This window comes from Olea europaea, unplaced genomic scaffold (assembly GCF_002742605.1).
Source record: "Olea europaea var. sylvestris unplaced genomic scaffold, O_europaea_v1 scaffold2408, whole genome shotgun sequence".
In the NCBI taxonomy this organism is placed as follows: Eukaryota; Viridiplantae; Streptophyta; class Magnoliopsida; order Lamiales; family Oleaceae; genus Olea; species Olea europaea.
The window spans coordinates 9,223-27,418 of record NW_019242246.1 but is presented as its reverse complement, the minus strand read 5'-3'; the positions used below and the strand labels follow the sequence as shown (position 1 = coordinate 27,418).

At 33.7% G+C, this 18,196-nt stretch overlaps 2 protein-coding genes across 2 annotated transcripts in view; one reads left to right on the top strand and one right to left on the bottom strand.

Annotated features, from left to right (window-relative positions):
* The window catches only part of LOC111381957 (ADP-ribosylation factor GTPase-activating protein AGD3-like), a 27,004-nt gene extending 11,461 nt beyond the window's left edge, over positions 1 to 15,543 (top strand). Inside the window, exons 6-11 of the mRNA XM_023005800.1 lie at positions 545 to 589; positions 14,832 to 14,897; positions 15,017 to 15,064; positions 15,182 to 15,277; positions 15,363 to 15,404; positions 15,451 to 15,543. Of these exons, the coding sequence (XP_022861568.1) occupies positions 545 to 589; positions 14,832 to 14,897; positions 15,017 to 15,064; positions 15,182 to 15,277; positions 15,363 to 15,404; positions 15,451 to 15,543 (390 nt within the window). The remainder of the gene's footprint in view (positions 1 to 544; positions 590 to 14,831; positions 14,898 to 15,016; positions 15,065 to 15,181; positions 15,278 to 15,362; positions 15,405 to 15,450) is intronic.
* A 637-nt stretch (positions 15,544 to 16,180) lies between these two features.
* The window catches only part of LOC111381956 (pentatricopeptide repeat-containing protein At5g61990, mitochondrial-like), a gene marked incomplete at its 5' end in the record, with an annotated part of 11,232 nt that continues 9,216 nt past the window's right edge, over positions 16,181 to 18,196 (bottom strand). Inside the window, 3 exons of the mRNA XM_023005799.1 lie at positions 16,181 to 16,241; positions 16,337 to 16,387; positions 17,281 to 17,422. Coding sequence (XP_022861567.1) covers positions 16,181 to 16,241; positions 16,337 to 16,387; positions 17,281 to 17,422 — 254 coding nt within the window. The remainder of the gene's footprint in view (positions 16,242 to 16,336; positions 16,388 to 17,280; positions 17,423 to 18,196) is intronic.

Sequence of the window (18,196 nt, the reverse complement as noted above, 5' to 3'; positions counted from 1 at the left end):
AAAAAAAAAAAAAAAAAAAAAAAAAAAAAAAAAAAAGGGTTTTAAATAGAAGTTAAAAAAACAGTTTTAAATAGAATTTATTCTTATTTACGGAGACATTTTTTAATGGATAAGGTAATGATCTTGTTCTTATTTTTTATGAACTAGCAATAGTATTGTATCTGTGTTCATTCTAGTAGAGTATAAAACAATTCCTGCTGTGAAAAATAAGTTTTAATAATTACTTGTTCATTTTAGAATAGTCTGATGTTGTGAAATTGCTTAAAGGAAACTCATGAAAATTTAGGCATGAGCGTGAATGCATGCAAGTGTTTGTGGAACAAGAAATTTGAGGATAAAAAGCATATTTGACCAGCTTAATTTATATTTTAAGCTTTGCCAAGCATACACATGTTAGTTTATGCCAATTTAGGGTATAGATTTAATTTAGCGTATAGATTTAATAAATCCCTGTTCTATCATCCGTATCTCACCAAAATTTTCTTTGTTACACTCCTATGTCTTAATTTTTTTTTGCGCATCATAAGAACTTTGTCACATGCAGGAAGGTCACAAGCGCTTTGACAAAGCTAATGCTACTTACGACCAGGTCTGAATCATACATCTTTAACTCGAAAGAAAATATTAGGGCTTCACCCTGCATTATTTTTTTGCTTTTAAATTGTGTTCTCATTTTCAATTTTCTTCTCTCTTTGAATCTGATATTTTCTTCTAAAGTTTTTTCATCATTCTTAATCATGTGTTCAGTTGTCTCATTTTGACATTGAGGGAGCTATAAGTCGTGCCAATTAAACCAATGATGTAAGCTCAAGTATCTTTAAGTTGGATAGTCAGATGTATGATAAAAAGAGAAACTGAAACAATGGCACAGAGTATATTAGTGGATTTTTCCAAATATAATTTACCTAATGAGATTGTCCCTATTTGCAGAATAGACTGGTATTTCAAAACACGAGTAGTTACATCTTCAGATTGCCCATTTGGAGCCAAATTGCCTGATTTATTGAACATCATTTTTTAGGGTTCATTTTTCATACATAGATTACTGTATATATGTTGAAAACTGAGACTGCTTAGAAAATAAGGGAGAGGTCACTATTAAACAAGGGAAAAACTGAAAGAAAATATATATTAGTTTGCCATGACGAAAGCAATGTTTGGTAGGAAATGACATGATTGACGACTAGTCAACTTCCTGATAACTTTTCGACATTGATTTTTAGCTCTGATGACATGTATCTTCATGGAAAATTTGGTTTACATGCAAAATATTTCTTCTTCACGTTTCACACTTTGGATACAGTTGCACTGTCACTAGATTGCCAAATTTGGTGATCTAAATGAACCTTAGAGATCTGATTTGGGCAAACCTGATTGGAAGGTGATTTACATTCTGAACAATCCATGTTCTAGCTAAGGTGGAAACTCAGGAGGGAGGAAAAGCGGAACCCTATTTGTGATGAGCTGATATCCCAGTACGGTCCATTCTGACATTATTTTGCTAGTTGTATGTTCACAGTAGAGCGGACACGGTAGAACCGGAAACAATGGAAAATGAGAAGAATGGAAGGTAAAGATATTGAGTATTGAAGGGAAATGTTTAAGAAGTTAAAGAAAACCTTGGTAGGATTTAATATGATTTAGAAAGCTAAAGGGAAAGAGCAGAATCTTATTCAGAACTAAAAGGTAAACTTAATGAAACACATAAATATAAGTTCTGTTGTCAGTCTACAGTTGAACTGCAGCATCTTAGCTTTAGTCAGATGATCTTCACACCCCACCCCCCAAATATGGGGGACTATACTAAGGTTTTCGAAAAATATATTTGACAAAGAATCTCAACCGTTAATTTAAACGAATCTAATGGACTAGAATTATTTCATTAATGCACTTTAAATTTCCAAAATGAGTCTCACCTCATTACGAATTACACTTCTCTTTCTCTCACTCTATATATCCCATTCCACTCTCACCGCCTCTACCTCCCCCACACTCTCTCCTTCTTCCTATATATATCAATCAAATTCATCATTACATCAATGTTTGAATAAATTATTAAGTCTTCAATTGATTTCCATATCTAGCTTTCCGGGGGAAAACACTATTTAAGTAGTTTTTATTAGAATATATGACAAATAAATGTGTCCAATTCTCATGACAACAAAACTCAACGAACACAATTATCTTGAGTGGGCTCAGTCCGTCAAATTAGCAATCGATGGCAGGGACAAAATCGAGCATCTTACCGGCGAAACAACGAAACCTGCTGCCGACGACCCGAATGTAAAAAGATGGCAGTCTGAAAATTCTCTAATTATTGGCTGGCTCATCAATTCAATGGAACCCGCCATTGGAAAGCCTCATCTGTTTCTTCTCACTGCTAAGGACGTCTGGGAGGCGGTTTGGGACCTTTATTCGGATCTGAAAAATTCTTCCCAAATTTTTTATATAAAAACCCGACTTTGGAAGTCCAAATAGAACGATCGCGATGTTACTACCTACTACAACGAATTGGTAACACTATGGCAGGAACTTGATCAATGTTATGATGATGTCTAGGAAAAATCCAAATGATGCTGCTCGTCACATGAAGAGGGAGGAAAATGATAGGGTCTACATGTTCTTAGCTGGCCTTAACTGGAATATGGACGAGGTTAGGGGCCGTATCCTTGGTTGGAAACCACTGCCTCCTATGCGTGAGGTGTTCTCTGAGGTTAGACGCGAAGAATCAAGGAGGAAAATAATGCTGCACAGGACCGAATCTAACCTTAATCTGGATCCTAACAGTTCTGCCCTTGTGTCTAAAATGGATTCAGACAACGATGGGCAGAAGAAACCATGGTGCGATTATTGCAAAAAATCGTGGCATAAAAGGGATACGTGCTGGAAGCTTCATGGTAAACCAGCCAATTGGAAACCAAAGTCTAAAAGAGAGGTCGAGCCTACCAAACCATATCTGAAGAAACTCAAGAACTTTCAACCAATTCAGATGCAGTTCCTTTCTCCAAGGAACAATTAGAGCACCTGTACAAGTTATTTCAATCTCCAAAAATGTCCTTAACTCCTTCCTGCTCCTTGGTACAAAAGGGTAATTCTCTTGTTACTGCTTTTTTAGGTGTTATCCCTAATTGTGCTCTTTCTTGGATAATTGATTCTGGCGCAACCGATCATATGACCGGCTGCTCCCAATTGTTCTCATCCTATAGTCCATGTGCAGGCAATAAAATGGTAAAAATCGCTGATGGTTCACTCTCGGTAATTGTTGGTATAGGAACTATCAAACTCACCTCATTGATAACCCTCCATGATGTAATCCATGTTCCCAATTTGTCTTGCAATTTGCTATCCATCAGTAAAATCACATCTGATCATCAGTGTCAAGCTAATTTCTATTCTTCTCATTGTGAGTTTCAGGAATTAACTACGAGGAGCATGATTGGCAGTGTTAAGGAAAAAGATGGACTCTATTATTTTGACGAAGGACCTAACTCAAGTAGGCAATGTCAAAGTACTTGTTTAAATTCTGTTTCTGATTTCGAGAATAATAATGTTATGCTATGGCACTATAGGTTAGGCCATCCTAGCTTTCAGTATTTAAAAGTTTCCCAACTTACTTCGGAATAAAAATCTGTTATCTTTTCAATATGATGTTTGTCAGTTTTCTAAGCATCATCGTGCATCTTTCCCCACCCAACCTTACAAACCAACTACACCATTTACTGTGATTCATAGTGACATCTGGGGCCATATAGAATACCTACATACTATGGAAAAAAATGGTTTGTGACCTTTATTGATGATCACACGAGAATAAGTTGGGTGTATCTGATGAAAGAAAAATCTGAAGTGGAAATAATTTTCAAAAACTTTTACACCATGGTACAAACACAATTTCAAAAAAAAATATTCAAATATTGCGAAGTGATAATGGTCGAGAATATTTCAAAAACATGTTAAACCAATTTTTTCTTGAAAAAGGGATTGTTCATCAAAGCTCTTGTGTTGACACTCCACAACAAAATGGCTTAGTTGAAAGAAAAAACAAACATTTACTGAAAGTAACTCGGGGATTGTTATTTACCAATCAGGTACCTAAATATCTTTGGGGTGAAGCCATTCTTACTGCTACATATCTCATAAACAGAATGCCTAGTAAGATTTTAAACTTTAAAACACTTTTCGATGTTTTTCAAAAGTTTTATCCAACAAATCGACTTTCTTCATCTATACCACTAAAGATATTTGGTTGTACCACTTTTATTCACATTTATAAACATAATCAGGGAAAACTCGAACCCCGAGCCACAAAATGTGTATTTGTAGGATATGCACCCACTCAAAAATGGTATAAATGTTTTGAACCCATTTCCAAAAAAATGTTTGTTACCATGGATGTTACCTTTTTTGAATTATAACTCTATTTCACACCTCATCTTCAGGGGGGGAACCAAAACAAAGAAGATTCAGCAACTATCTTCCATGATCTTTTCCAAACTACAGAACCGCAAAATGATTCTTCTCCAACCTTGATCATTCAACCTGAAAACCCTAGTGTCATTATGCCAAGTGAGTCAAGTTTCTTAGATACTGGAAAGGGAGTTAAACCTGAAAACCCTAGCGTCATTATGTCAAGTGAGTCAAGTTTCTTGGATACTGAAAAGGGAGGGCCTCCTATAGTGACAACTCATGATGTCCCCAACGAAAGAACAAGGAAAACATTTGACATTGTCTACTGGCGACAAAGGACAACTTAAAAGAAAGGGTCCTCCAATCCTTTGCACTGCCCAGATTCCGTAAACCCTCCAGGTAATGTCCTCACCGAACCTTTACCTCATGTTCAACTCAATTCATCTTCTAATTCTGAACCCTCCAAGTCTGATTCCTATCCTGAGATAGGTGATTCTGAACTTCCCATTGCAATGCGGAAGGGTGTGAGGTCTTGTACCCAACATCCATTGTCCAATTATGTGTCATATAAAAATCTCGCCTCTATTTCATGCTTTTACCTCACAATTGTCTTGTATGGAGATTCCTAATACTGTGCAAGATGCTCTAAAAGTTCTTGAATGGAAAGAGGCTATCTTTGAGGAGATGAAAGCTCTTGAAAAAAATGGCACGTGGGAGGTAGTTGATCTACCAAGAGGAAAGACAACTGTAGGATGCAAATGGGTGTTTACAATCAAGTATAAATATGATGGCTCTCTAGAACGATATAAAGCTCGATTGGTTGTCAAGGGATTCACTCAAACCTATAGTATTGATTACTTAGAGAGATTTGCACCAGTCGCAAAGCTAAACTCGATAAGAGTTCTTTTGTCACTTGCAGCTAATCGTGACTGGCCTCTGCAACAGTTGGACATAAAAAATGTGTTCCTTAATGGCGACCTAGAGGAAGAAGTGTACATGGATGCACCCCTAGGATTTTGTGAAAAGTTTGGCACAAAGGTATGTAAACTGAAGAAGTCCCTATATGGATTAAAACAATCACCAAGAGCCTGGTTTGAAAAATTCTCTCAATTTGTTAAAAGTCAGGGGTATACCCAAGGACAAGGTGATTATACAATATTTATAAGACATTCACATGATGGGAAGATAGCAATACTGATTGTGTATGTAGACGATATAATTCTCACTGAAGATGATGTACTTGAGATGAACCGATTGAAGACTTCCCTCTCATCAACATTTGAGATCAAGGACTTAGGATCTCTGAGATATTTCCTTGGAATGGAGGTTGCTCGGTCAAAGAGAGGAATTGCTATCTTCCAACGGAAGTATGTCCTTGACCTTCTCAAAGAAACTGGGATGAGTGGTTGTAGGCCGGCAGACACTCCAATCGATCCCAATAAAAAACTGGGTGATAACAAGGAAGGTGATCTAGTAAATAAAACTCGGTATCAAAAGTTGGTGGGAAAGTTAATCTACTTATCACATACACGACTAGATATTGCCTTTGCTGTGAGTTTGGTTAGCCAGTTTATGCACTCACCCAACGCAAAACATCTTGAAGCAGCTTATTGAATTCTTAGATACTTGAAAAGTACACTAGGGAAGGGGTTACTCTTCCAGAAGACCACACAGCAAAACATAGAGACTTACACTGATGCAGACTGGGCAGGCTCAGTTATTGATTAGAGATATACAACAGGATACTGTACTTATGTTTGGAAATCATATCTAAATAATATCTCTCTCCATCATTTCTCTTTAGCTAAATGCAAGGACAGCCCTGAGAATTTAGAGGCCCTAGGCATTTAATTATTATGGGCCCCTCAACACAATTTATTTTACAAGTCTAACAATATATAAATGTTTGAATAATTAACACTTTTATATTAGAAAGAAAACTTTATACAATTCAAAAGATTGAATAACAAAATAAAACTTCTTTCACGACCTGAAAGATTAGGCTAGCATAAGATTTTATCTTCTCACATTTTGAGATATAAAATTGGTAATCAAACTACTAACATCAAGTTTTTCTAACATATTTTTTTTCAATAGAAATCATAGCTAATCCATTTAATCGCTCTTGTGACATGGATGATCGAAGATAAGACTTAATCAACTTCAACTTTGAAAAACTTTTTTCAACAGATACAATTCTGACAGGAATAGTCAGTGATACTCTATAAGCAATTCAAAAATTTGCAAAACAATATTTCATTCTCTTAATGTAATCCAATACATCAATTGCTCTAAAAATGTTTGCAGATATCGCTTCTATTAAAACTTTCAACTCATAAAATAATTCTATCCCATCAATATAAGAAATCGTATTATACTTCAAGTAATTTTCAAGTTTAATGCAAAAACACCTTAAAACGTCATCATCAATAGATTTAAGTCTTTTCAAATCAAATAAAAATCCAAAAATATCATCATATTTCTGAAATTGCTCAAATCTATTATGAAGTGATGATAGAGCTTGATCCGCTATATATATGAAATAACTGATCTTAAAAGATTCTTCAGCTATTTGTGTTATCTATTCAGAAGAAGTCTCATCAAACTGCTTTTCTATGTATAACCCGTTTTTCACGAAATTTCAGTTCAATTTCTAATTCACTTGCAATCTCTTTAGCATCAACCATGGCCGATTCAAAACCAGATTCTCTATAACTTTTGAAAAATGAAATGAGGCCTTTTAAATGGTCCATAGCAACATCAATATGCATGTCTTCTGCTTGCAAATATTTGCTTTCTCTGTTAACATTATTCAATACTTCATACCTAATAATCCCAAGTAAGAATTCAAAATTGTTAATTTCATATGTTGCCAAACACTCCGCCTCACTATTTGTCATAGAATCATCAACATTTTCTAATTGAAGTAACGTTTTTTTTTTTTTTTTAATCTACGGAGCTTGAAATCTTATCGCTCTAACACTTTCAATATGGCTTTCCCAACAAGTTTGTGACGAGGGCTTAAGGGTAAGACTAGTTACATTCTCTTTAAAAAATTTCCACCGTTTAATATATGAAGAAAATAAAGTGTATATATGTTGCACCACCCCAAAGAAAGATTTATCTTTTGAACAACAAGTGGCCATATCACAAAGTGCAAGATTAAGACTATAACATCTACAAGGACTGTAGAATGCTCTAGGATTTAGTTGTAATAGTCGAACTCCCTTATGTTGTCCTTTCATATCAGCACCATTATCATAGCCTTAATCCCTTACATTATCAATATCAAGTTCTAGATTATTCAAAGCATCCATCGGTTCATCAAAAACTCCCTTACCTGATGTATCATCCACCAATAAAAACCGTAAAATGAATTATGCAACTTCACTGGCTCGCCGAAATATCTACACACCTCAATATTATAGACATTTGTTCTTCGTGACTTGTATCTGGAGTGCAATCAAGTATGACAGAAAAGTATTTAGAATTTTTGAGTTTCTCTATGGGTTTTTTTATCTCATCCGCTAGCATAAGTATCAACTCGTTTGGAATTTTGTGTCCTAGATAATGATAATGAAGCTCTTTATTTTTGATTCGACGAACAAGCTCTTGCATTACGGGATCAGACTCAGCAATCATTAGAATCATACTTAAGAAACCATTATTTTCTTGATACATCTTCTCATTATCCCCACTAAATGCTAAATTATTTTTAGCAAGAGCTTCTCAATAATACTTGTCTCTAATGTTTTCTATCTCTATTGATTTGTTCTTGCGCACTTTTATCAATTATTTTACTCTTTTTGAATCTTAATTCCAATTCTATCCATTTACTCATGTTATTGATGTGGTCACAACTTACTTCATGCATTTTAAGTTTTTCACCAATATTTTTCCAATCATTTACTCCATCATGTGCCAATTGAGTTCTGATCCCATATTCTTGAATAGCTTACAACAAAAGCAAAATATTTTATCCAAGCTTTTTGAATATATCAACCATTTTCTACCATGCTTCTCTCCATTAGGTAATCGTCGAACGGAATGTGTGGATGAGAAGTGTCGATTTGCTCTATCTTTAGGAAAAATCATATCATTTTTTCTTATAGGACCTTTCATTACAATTAAATCTCTTAAATTCGTCTTCATATTTCCCTAATTTACTAGATCAATAAGGTCAACAGAAAATGGTTCATTATCTCTGTCGGTAGATACCTCTTCATTCATCTCACAATGTTCTTTCTCAATTGTATTATTTTTGTTATCATTCTCATTAAACACTTCTTCAGTAACTACGTCTTCGTTTACTTCTACTAAAAAACTTATCAAGTGCTCCCTCTTGAGATTTAATCAACTTTTCAACCTTTTCTTTCCTTTTTCTTTTGGCACATCCAGATCCAAATTTTTTTGTAGACCTAATAACAAACAAAGAGCAATAAGACCTGGTTGATGAGTCCTCAAAATGAAAGGATTCAGAAAGTGGTGGTCGTGGTGGTGATTGAAGTAGATAATGCGGCTGTTCCGGGTTTAGGTTGAAAATGCACAGTCTGGCAATTCTACTGTTACCAAGAAATGAACAAAATAAAGAGAGAATAGATCACACACCCACAAGAAGGAGAGAATAAGCTTTTAAAAAAGAAAATGCATTTTTGGATCTTGAATCTCAATGTGCAATAACTTTAAACTTGTATAAACCTTTCAAGTGAAAAAAGTGTTATCATGGAATACCTTTAAACTTATATAAATCTCAATATGCAATAACTTGTAATATGAAGACACATGTTTCAATTTTCAATTTCAATTGATTTCAGTTTCTGGATTTTTTATTTTGTTAAGTTCCATGTAAAATACATTTTTATATTTTAATCAGCGAAGAAACTAAAAGAAAATATTGAACTTGACAGCAAACCTAGCACATCACAAGTTGTGTTAAATTTACTTCTTCAATCCATGTAAAATATTTTTTTTTACGTTTAAATTAGCGAAGAAACTAAGAGTAAATATTGACCTTAATAGCACATGTGGCATGACACAACCCCGCCCAGACTCATTTTCATATGGCCAACATGAATCATTTTACCCCACTTCCCTGGTATGTGTCTAGAATGTTTATTAGACGGAAACTTTTGGTGCAACAAAACTCAAGCCATTTATCACTAATATGGGATCACCTTTATTTATACTTTCTTGGATTATGCCAATTTGAGACTAGTATTTCCCAATCAAAGAGCAAGTTTTAAATTCTCACCTAACTTAAATGTGTGTGCAGTGTGAGGATGTCAATTGAACTCTGTTTTGGGCACTGGGAAGGGTGAAATTCTGAGCCGTTGATCACTTCTTCTCGATCATAGTATATGTATATGAGGAACTTAATTCAATGATAGCTGAAGTGAGTTGAACAATGAACTGCATATATATAACATCATCTTACCCCACATTCCACCCAACAAAGTCATACTATTGCCCCGATTTTTGTTATCCTAATTATCTTACTTAACATACATTAAAATTAAGATATCATCATGAAAAACAATTAATTAAGCAGAATTTTGAAGTCCTTTTCTTGGAAATGAGAGCCCAAACGAAACATTGATTGCATTATTGCAGATTTGAGTTAAAAAAACCCAAAAAATATACCTACCAACTGGGTTGACCGTTTTAAACATAAAGCCCCTATAAAAATTAAAACCAAGGAAAGATTTTCAACGGTTTGCATTTTACTAAAGTACATGAAAACCAACCTACGGATTTGAGAGACCTTATATTAGCTTCAAAGGTTTGCCGTTTTGCAAACTCTCTGTGTGCGAAAGTGACGAAGCAGCCCAACTTGCGGATTTCGCTGGAACTTTTGTAGTGGTGGACTAGTAGAGTAGTAGTTTTTAGGGATTAATTCCGGATTGGAGTGTGGTCTTAGGTCTGTGGAGAAGACGATTGGAATGGAATCGAAGAAGGCAGTTCGTTTGCCTCTTTTATGTGCCCAAATTTTTCCCTTTTTTTTTTTTTAAAGAGGGGCGATTTTGGGCTAGAGGCCCCCTAAAATATGAGGCCCAAGGCAGTGGCCTCACTTGCCTTGGGCTAGGGTCGTCCCTGGCTAAAAGAATTTGACTTTGGTGAGATATATTGCAACTTACTAGCCAAGAAGGGACGATCTTTCTTCCAAACTAAATAACGAAATTGATCATCTAACCACAACCAAATCTACAAATTTATCCTTATTAAGTAGAGACACGGAACTCGGAAAAGCATAAACTTATGCAACTCATTCACAATTTGCCTTTTTATCTCGCCATTAAAAATAGGAATGTTAACAACAAAGGAAGGAGTTAAAATAATATGATAGTAATTAGCAGGCAACATCCAAATATTCAATGAGAAAAGTATGTAAGCGGTTAATTGCTTTGGACAAAAACATGGCAACTATGGAAGTATCAATCAATTGAGATCACGTCATAACAAAGTCTACCTTAAAGGCACGTAAAGGAGTAAGCAAAGTGTTTGGCTTAGGTGATAGTACTATAGGTAATTCTTCAACTATGTTATGATCAATTATGTCGAAGACATGCAGGAGAAGGAATAAGAGTCCTTGGTATTAGAATAGCCAATAAGTTCAACTATAAAAACTCATTTTCTTTTTCGTAATGATAACTAAAACAACCTGATTGTCGGGACTAAGGGGGTAGGCTTAGTTTTGTACATACTTGACGAGGATGGAAGGATATGTACCAAAGTTTGGCTTGTTGATAAGCTTCATTTAAGGATTGGGGTGCACGAATAATGTCGTCAATAGGATTTTAAGATTCAAACCACTTGTAACCGGGACGTTGTGATGTGGGGAGTATCATAAATATCACAAATGTGCAACAACTCTTTGATGTGGGTTAAATACTCACGAAAAGTGGACGTACATTGCCTATAGTGTAAAAAAATTGATTTAACAATTGAGTTCGATAATATATGGAGATGTATTTGTTACTTGATATTCGTTGTGTCTCATTCCACAAAATGACAGGATGTTGATATAACAGATCAAATATTAAGCAAAAATTACTTAATAACTCCTTGTCGAACCGACAACTGACATATTAGCATGATAAATTTGTTTTGACACTTAAGTTGTGAAAGATGAAAAGTGTTCAAGGTTATCGAGCCAATCCATAAATGACTTGAACAAGCCCAACCGTCAAAGTTCCACAGTTGTAAGGTAATTTGCCAAATGTTTTCAACATAATCCCTAGATGGTGGATAATTTTATTGATAATGGGAACGGGATGGCACATGATCGTGGAATGACAAAGGGGCTTAGTGTAGGTATACGAGTCATTGTTGGGATCATACATGAAGATGAAAGGAGTGCTAAGACAAAGTAAAATTTTAGTTAAGCCCCTGTTTGATCCCCATTTTTTTAATTACAATTTTTTCTTTCCTTTTCAACCATACATTCTTCAATAAAATAATATTACACGCAAAGATTTTTTCTTCATTTTGAACTATACATTTTTCATCAATTTACGATTTTGAAATGCATTTTACTTAAAAAATGGGGCTCAATCATGCTCTAATTTTGTTATAGTTTTACTATATTTATTTTATTTATTTATTTAAATGAAAGCTACTAGAAAGTAAAAGCTCTATATTTTTTATTTTTGGGAATATAAAATTGACAAGTTAGAACATCGAAATAAGAATATATTTTCTTCATAAAAATAAAATAAAATAAAAATTCGGAACCTCACAAGATTCATAATAGCTAAATAGCATCCAAGTTATCATCTTCAAGCTATCATGGCTATGCTGGAAGAACGCAAAAGTAACGATGGGTTGTTGCAACTAAATTCTCCTTGGTGCTTAATTCAATCAATAGGAGCAAAACTAATCATAGCTCTTACAATCATTAGCAAAAATTCAGTTGAGTTTATCTACATTGATATAGGGAGTTGATAGATGGCATAACAGAAACAGAGCCGTCGTTGGAAAAAATAGTTTTTTAGCAGCCAATATAACTAGTTCACCTATGCTTCTGTTACAGAAGCTTAATTCAATTCAGTTATTTTTCTTTTGTCACTTCTTTCTCTAATGAACAGTAATCCTCAAATAGTAACTCGTGAACCATTTTTTTAAATACCAAAAAAATGATCAAAGGAATTATGAAACCAATGAGGTTTATCGAGTTTTTGGTAGTAAGCTTGGGTAATGGGTCTGGTATGTAGATGAGATGATGCTTAATTTGGTGCACTGAAGGGGTTGAGTGATAGAGATATGAGGCCTGTTGTTGAAGCCCTTTAAATTGGGTTATTAGGTTTGTTTTTTCACTTATGTGGGGTCAATAATTTTAATATAGTAGAAATTACTCCAATCCATGGTTTTTAAATTCTCAATTCCTAACCTCACATAACCTTAATTCATCTTTTGTTGTTTCATTTTCTACACACACCCACCCAATACTAGCAATGGTGATGATCGCGATCTATGACAAGCTCATCATCGGTGATAAGGCATGTGTGGTGATAGGCGCATCAATCTCTTTCTTTATTGCGATCTCTCTTTTTTGTCTTTTGCATCTGTTGTTTACCGTTCACAGATGCCATTGCTCGCCATTTGCGGTGTAGCAGTGCGCGGGCTACGCTACCGATGGCGTTGGTGGTGCATAAGCAATGTTGGTGGTTCTCGACAGTACTGACGGTATTGGTTGTTCGTAGCAGAGTAGATGGAGTGGTTTGGGTGTGGGTGTGGGTGTTGGTGTGGTGGTGGCGGCAGCGGCATTGTGGTGTTGTGGTAATGTTGGTGGTGGTGTCTGTGATGTTAGTGGTGGTGGGGTTGGTGGTGTGGTGATGGTGGAGGGGGACGAAAAGTTTGCAATCAATTATTTGGATGTTGTGATCAATAAATTGGTTAATATGTGACCAATAAATTGGTTAATATGTGACCAATAAATAATAAGTGACCTAAAAGAAAGTGTGATTGTGACTAAATTTGAAATTGTGACTTAGAATTTGGTAAGTCGTGATCAATTAATTTGATAATTTGTGACCCGTTATAACTTTTAAAATTTATTATCTGTGACTTATAAATAAATTGTGACTTATAAAAGTTTTAATTCGTGATTGACGAATAAATTGTGACTTACAAATTTTTTAATTGGTGATCGAGAAATAATTTGTAATTAAGTAATTCGATAATTTATGATCAAATTATACAGTATTGTAACCTTAATATATTTAATGAAAAATGTAATTGGTTATTTAGTTAATAAAATTTAATTATCTGAATTTTGAAGTTTTAAAACTTATTTCTTAATTTTGAAATTGTGCATCGTAATAACCTTAAATAAGAATTTTTCCCTTTAATATATATGTATAGGTTTTGATGTTTATTGGGTTAGGCTGAGTGTATTGAGTAGTTTGGTTAATGGGCTAGGGTATATCGACTAACGGGTTGGTGGCTTTAGGCTAGATGTGGTCCATAATGGAGGCTTTGATGACAACACAAATCAGATTTTAATTTGTACGGGGCTAAATCCTTTTTCTTTTGTAAACTAAAAAATAGGATCCGGTGTACCTAAAGTTGCAGATGTCCTTGGGTTAAAATATATGGTGATATTATTTTGGACATTGCTATTTGTACACTCCGGTGTAAACTCCCCTCACAAGAGGGGGACCCACGTCCAATAAAAAAAACATGGGTCCCCATCTTGTGAGGGAGGGTATGCTAGAATGTACACCAAAGTATACGTATAGCAAAACCCTATTTTTTGTGTAAGATAATATTGTATGTATAGTTTTTGTAGATGAAGGTGGGACGTGTAGAGGGCGAATATGGTGGTTGACAGGTGATGATGTGATGGAACATAGTTGCTGCAATGAACAATAATTAGGTCAAAGTAATACGATTGATACCATATTGATGAAGGAGCATAACAATTTTACGACAAACAATTGTAGAAGAAAGTGAGGAGAAGGAAAAAGGTGTTCAAGAAGAAGAACATAGGGCAAGAGATAATCAATTTATTTCATATATTCAATGGTACCTATTACAATGAATATGCCCTCTTTATATAGAGCAAAGAAGCTAAATTAATAAAATATTTAATAAACTGAAAATCTATCGAATTATTAAAACTAATTGCATATAATTTAAACAAACATAGTTTTAGATCAACTATATTTTAAAATCCTATCTAAACTCTCTCTATTGCAATCAATAGATTTTATTTTTCAACCACAAAAAACAATTTTCCTTTTATGAATGACACTAAATATTCCCTCATATTTGTTTTAGTTACGAATGGCTGAAATATATAGACAAACTATATAGGCCAACATAAATACACTAGATGTATGATTTAAATTTATGAGTGAACAAACAAAAGATGTATAGATGTTTCTCAATTTTCTTTTAAGATTTTTGTCCCCATCACATTTCAGGCTCGTGAAAAGTTTCTATCATTGAGGAGAAGTACGAGGATGGACATAGCTGCGTCCATAGAGGAGGCATGTAAACATTTACACTTCTTGAGTTGACTAATTCTCAAGTTACAATAGTTGATTAGATAGTTTTTTAAGGGTAAGCATCGTCGGTTAAATTCTAATTTGGTAGAGAGATGTTCCAGGAACTTCAGAATGCGAGGTCAACTTTTGAGCAAGCTCGCTTTGGTCTGGTGTGTAAATCCTTTTTCCAGCCATCTTTTAAATTTTCTTAAAGGAAAATTGTCAAGTAAGGATGCTGTTGACAAATGGCAAGATGTTCTTATGTAGATTATTCTTTGAGAATTCAGGTTGGTGCTCTTTCGGTTGTTGAGGCAAAGAAGAGGTTTGAATTGTTAGAGGCTGTTGGCAGTGCAATGGATGCTCATCTTCATTATTTTAAACAGGTTTTTGGTTTTAGAAATAATATCTTATTAATTTTTTTTTTAAAGTTTTATTGCATATGTTACCTTTCTGATGTTCAATGCCCAGGGCTATGAGCTATTGCATCAAATGGAGCCTTATATTAATCAGGTTTGTTCTTTTCCCCTTTCTGATACATTATTATCATTATTTTCAGGATACTTTAGCCAATATTCTTTCTTCTGTTGCCTTATTGGTGCGTATATGTTACATATGCTTCCAAGGAGTACGAGTAATGAGATACATGTGAAATATTAACGAGACAAAAATACCAGAATCATATATACACTGAGCCTGAGCTAAGTTTTTTCTTTTTTTCCCCCCTTAATTTATGACAATTCTAACATTTAAAAAAAATTAAATTAAATTTGTACATTTTTTATGAATTATAAATTAAATAAAAGTTAAACTCTCTTCCTTTTTCCGGGTTTGGGATTAGTTACAATTAACGTGGGCGGAATTAAAATTATACGCGAATAAAATATTTCATGTACAAATTTTCTTGAGACAAATAAATTTAAAGATTATGTATTTTTTTAAAAATTAATCAATTTAAAAACTTACAATATCCTTATGCTTGTATCTGCTGTAACTCTTCGGCCATTATACTGTCACCTTGTTCTTGAATACGTAATTTTGTACAATCCTAGTCCTTCAAACATATTAAAGCCTCCAATATATCTTTCTTTAGTCTTGATCATTTGTCTGATAAAATTCGACTACCTAAACTAAATGCAACCTCCAATGCCATTGTAGACATCGAAGGTATTAGTAGATCATATGAAATTTTTGATACAATTGGATATTGCCTTTCATTACGCCTCTATCCATGATAGAAGACTAAATTTCTGTAATTATTTTGATTGTAACATACTACGAACGTCAACTCACATATACCTAGCTAACTCAGAGCGAATTTCAAGATTTGTACCACTAATGTCTATCACTCTAGATATTGATTAACTAGAACTAAATGAGGGAACACTCTATATTTCTGTAATTATTTTGATTGTAACATACTACGAACGTCAACTCACATATACCTAGCTAACTCAGAGGGAATTTCAAGATTTGTACCACTAATGTCTATCACTCTAGATATTGATTAACTAGAACTAAATGAGGGAACACTTGTATTGGTGTCCAAATAATTTTATAAATCATTTGAATTTATTAAAATATTTCTTGAAAAAGAACTTTGAGAAGTAATACTGCCCTAACCTCCTTTTCAGCGTATGCATTTCATATAATGTAGATTCTATATGCACATGTGATAATTCTAAATTCATGAAATTTGAAATCCCCTTATAATAGCTTTTTGCAAGTTAAATTAAGTCGAGAGTCCATCAATGAAGCTAAAATAAATAAAGAATTCAAATCTTCTCAATATTTACGAAATCTTAACTCCATCGAGTAGACTACATCAACAAAAATTGGCAAATTCCTATATTTATAAAATGTAGAAAAAGTATTGTAAAACTAGTGAAGATGTAGGATAGTAAACACCTTTATATTCCTTTGTGGTATCGAAAAAATGTTTTAAAAATTTTTTCACACAAAATGCAATAGATCATTTCCAATCTTCCAAATTATGTTAATATTCGTATGTATGCCTACCATTATAATATAGTGAAATAATTTTATTATAATTTTCGCACGAATTTAATATAAGATATGTAGAGTTCCATCTATGTGTTATATCGGTGACAGATAATTTTTCTTATAAGCCATGCTATGCTCACAAATTGTTAAATGCTTGCTTTCTGACTAGTGGCACAGTAATAAAATTTGTTGCTTATCTAATTTATCTAAAGGCAATTTTATATGTTCTAGTCTATCTTTTACAATCAAATTGATAATGTGGTATACACAATGTTGATGAAAAAGTAAATTTCCAAATATAGGGTTAAGGTCATTAATAAATTTATCGATAACAAGTTTGTTCACATAAGCATTATCAAAAGTAAAATTTCGAACCATTTCTTACATACCATATTCTTGTATAATATCTTTTAAAACCATGTATATATTAGTTGCATTATGAGGATATTCAACACATCTGAATGCAATGATCATTTTATATAGAAGCCATAAGTGGTCAATGTAATGAGCCATAGCAAGAATATAACCTTTTTTATTAACACTGGTTCATAAATCAGAGGTAAATGATATAACACTACTAAATATTTTTTAGTTGTTATATAGCAACTTGTTTTCTTTTATTAAATAATTTCACAATATCTAAATGAAGAGTATTTCTATAATAAGAAGTATACTTGGGTTGGAGATAATTCTGTACGAGTCATGAAAAGTGTATTAAGTCTATCATCTTAAGTAGCATCTCTGCTGCAGTCACGTATGCAATCATTCCTTCGCGAAATCTTTCTTGTGAGTATACAAAGATGGAAAGGGTAGAATCGGAACCGTCAAACACTAGTTCAGTCTGTTTCGGGTGGAGACCGACTGATTTCGTTTTGCAACTCCTTAATATGTGCCTATTCAAATGCGTTATGCTTGAATCGGGCTTCCAACTAAGTTCTTTGCCACAATAATTGCAACATACTTTTCAAATATCATCTTCATTTTGAACACCAACTTTTTTACGTGTCATATGTTGCCAACAATCTGATGATTTTTCGACCTTTTAGTAGTCTCGAGTACTTCTTCTTCTTCAATATCCTCCAATTCAATCGGAACATTTTGAGTTGCATCATAACCGGCTAGAGGACTCGAACTACCCTTAAACTAATTAATCTCGTCACAAGTAAAATCCATCTATATTATATAATTATTATAACAAAAGATACTGAATATTATAGTAAAAAAAAAAGTAAATATTAGAGCAAAGAAATTAGAGATTGAGGTTGACACTTGAAATTAGAATACTGCAAGTTAAAATTGAT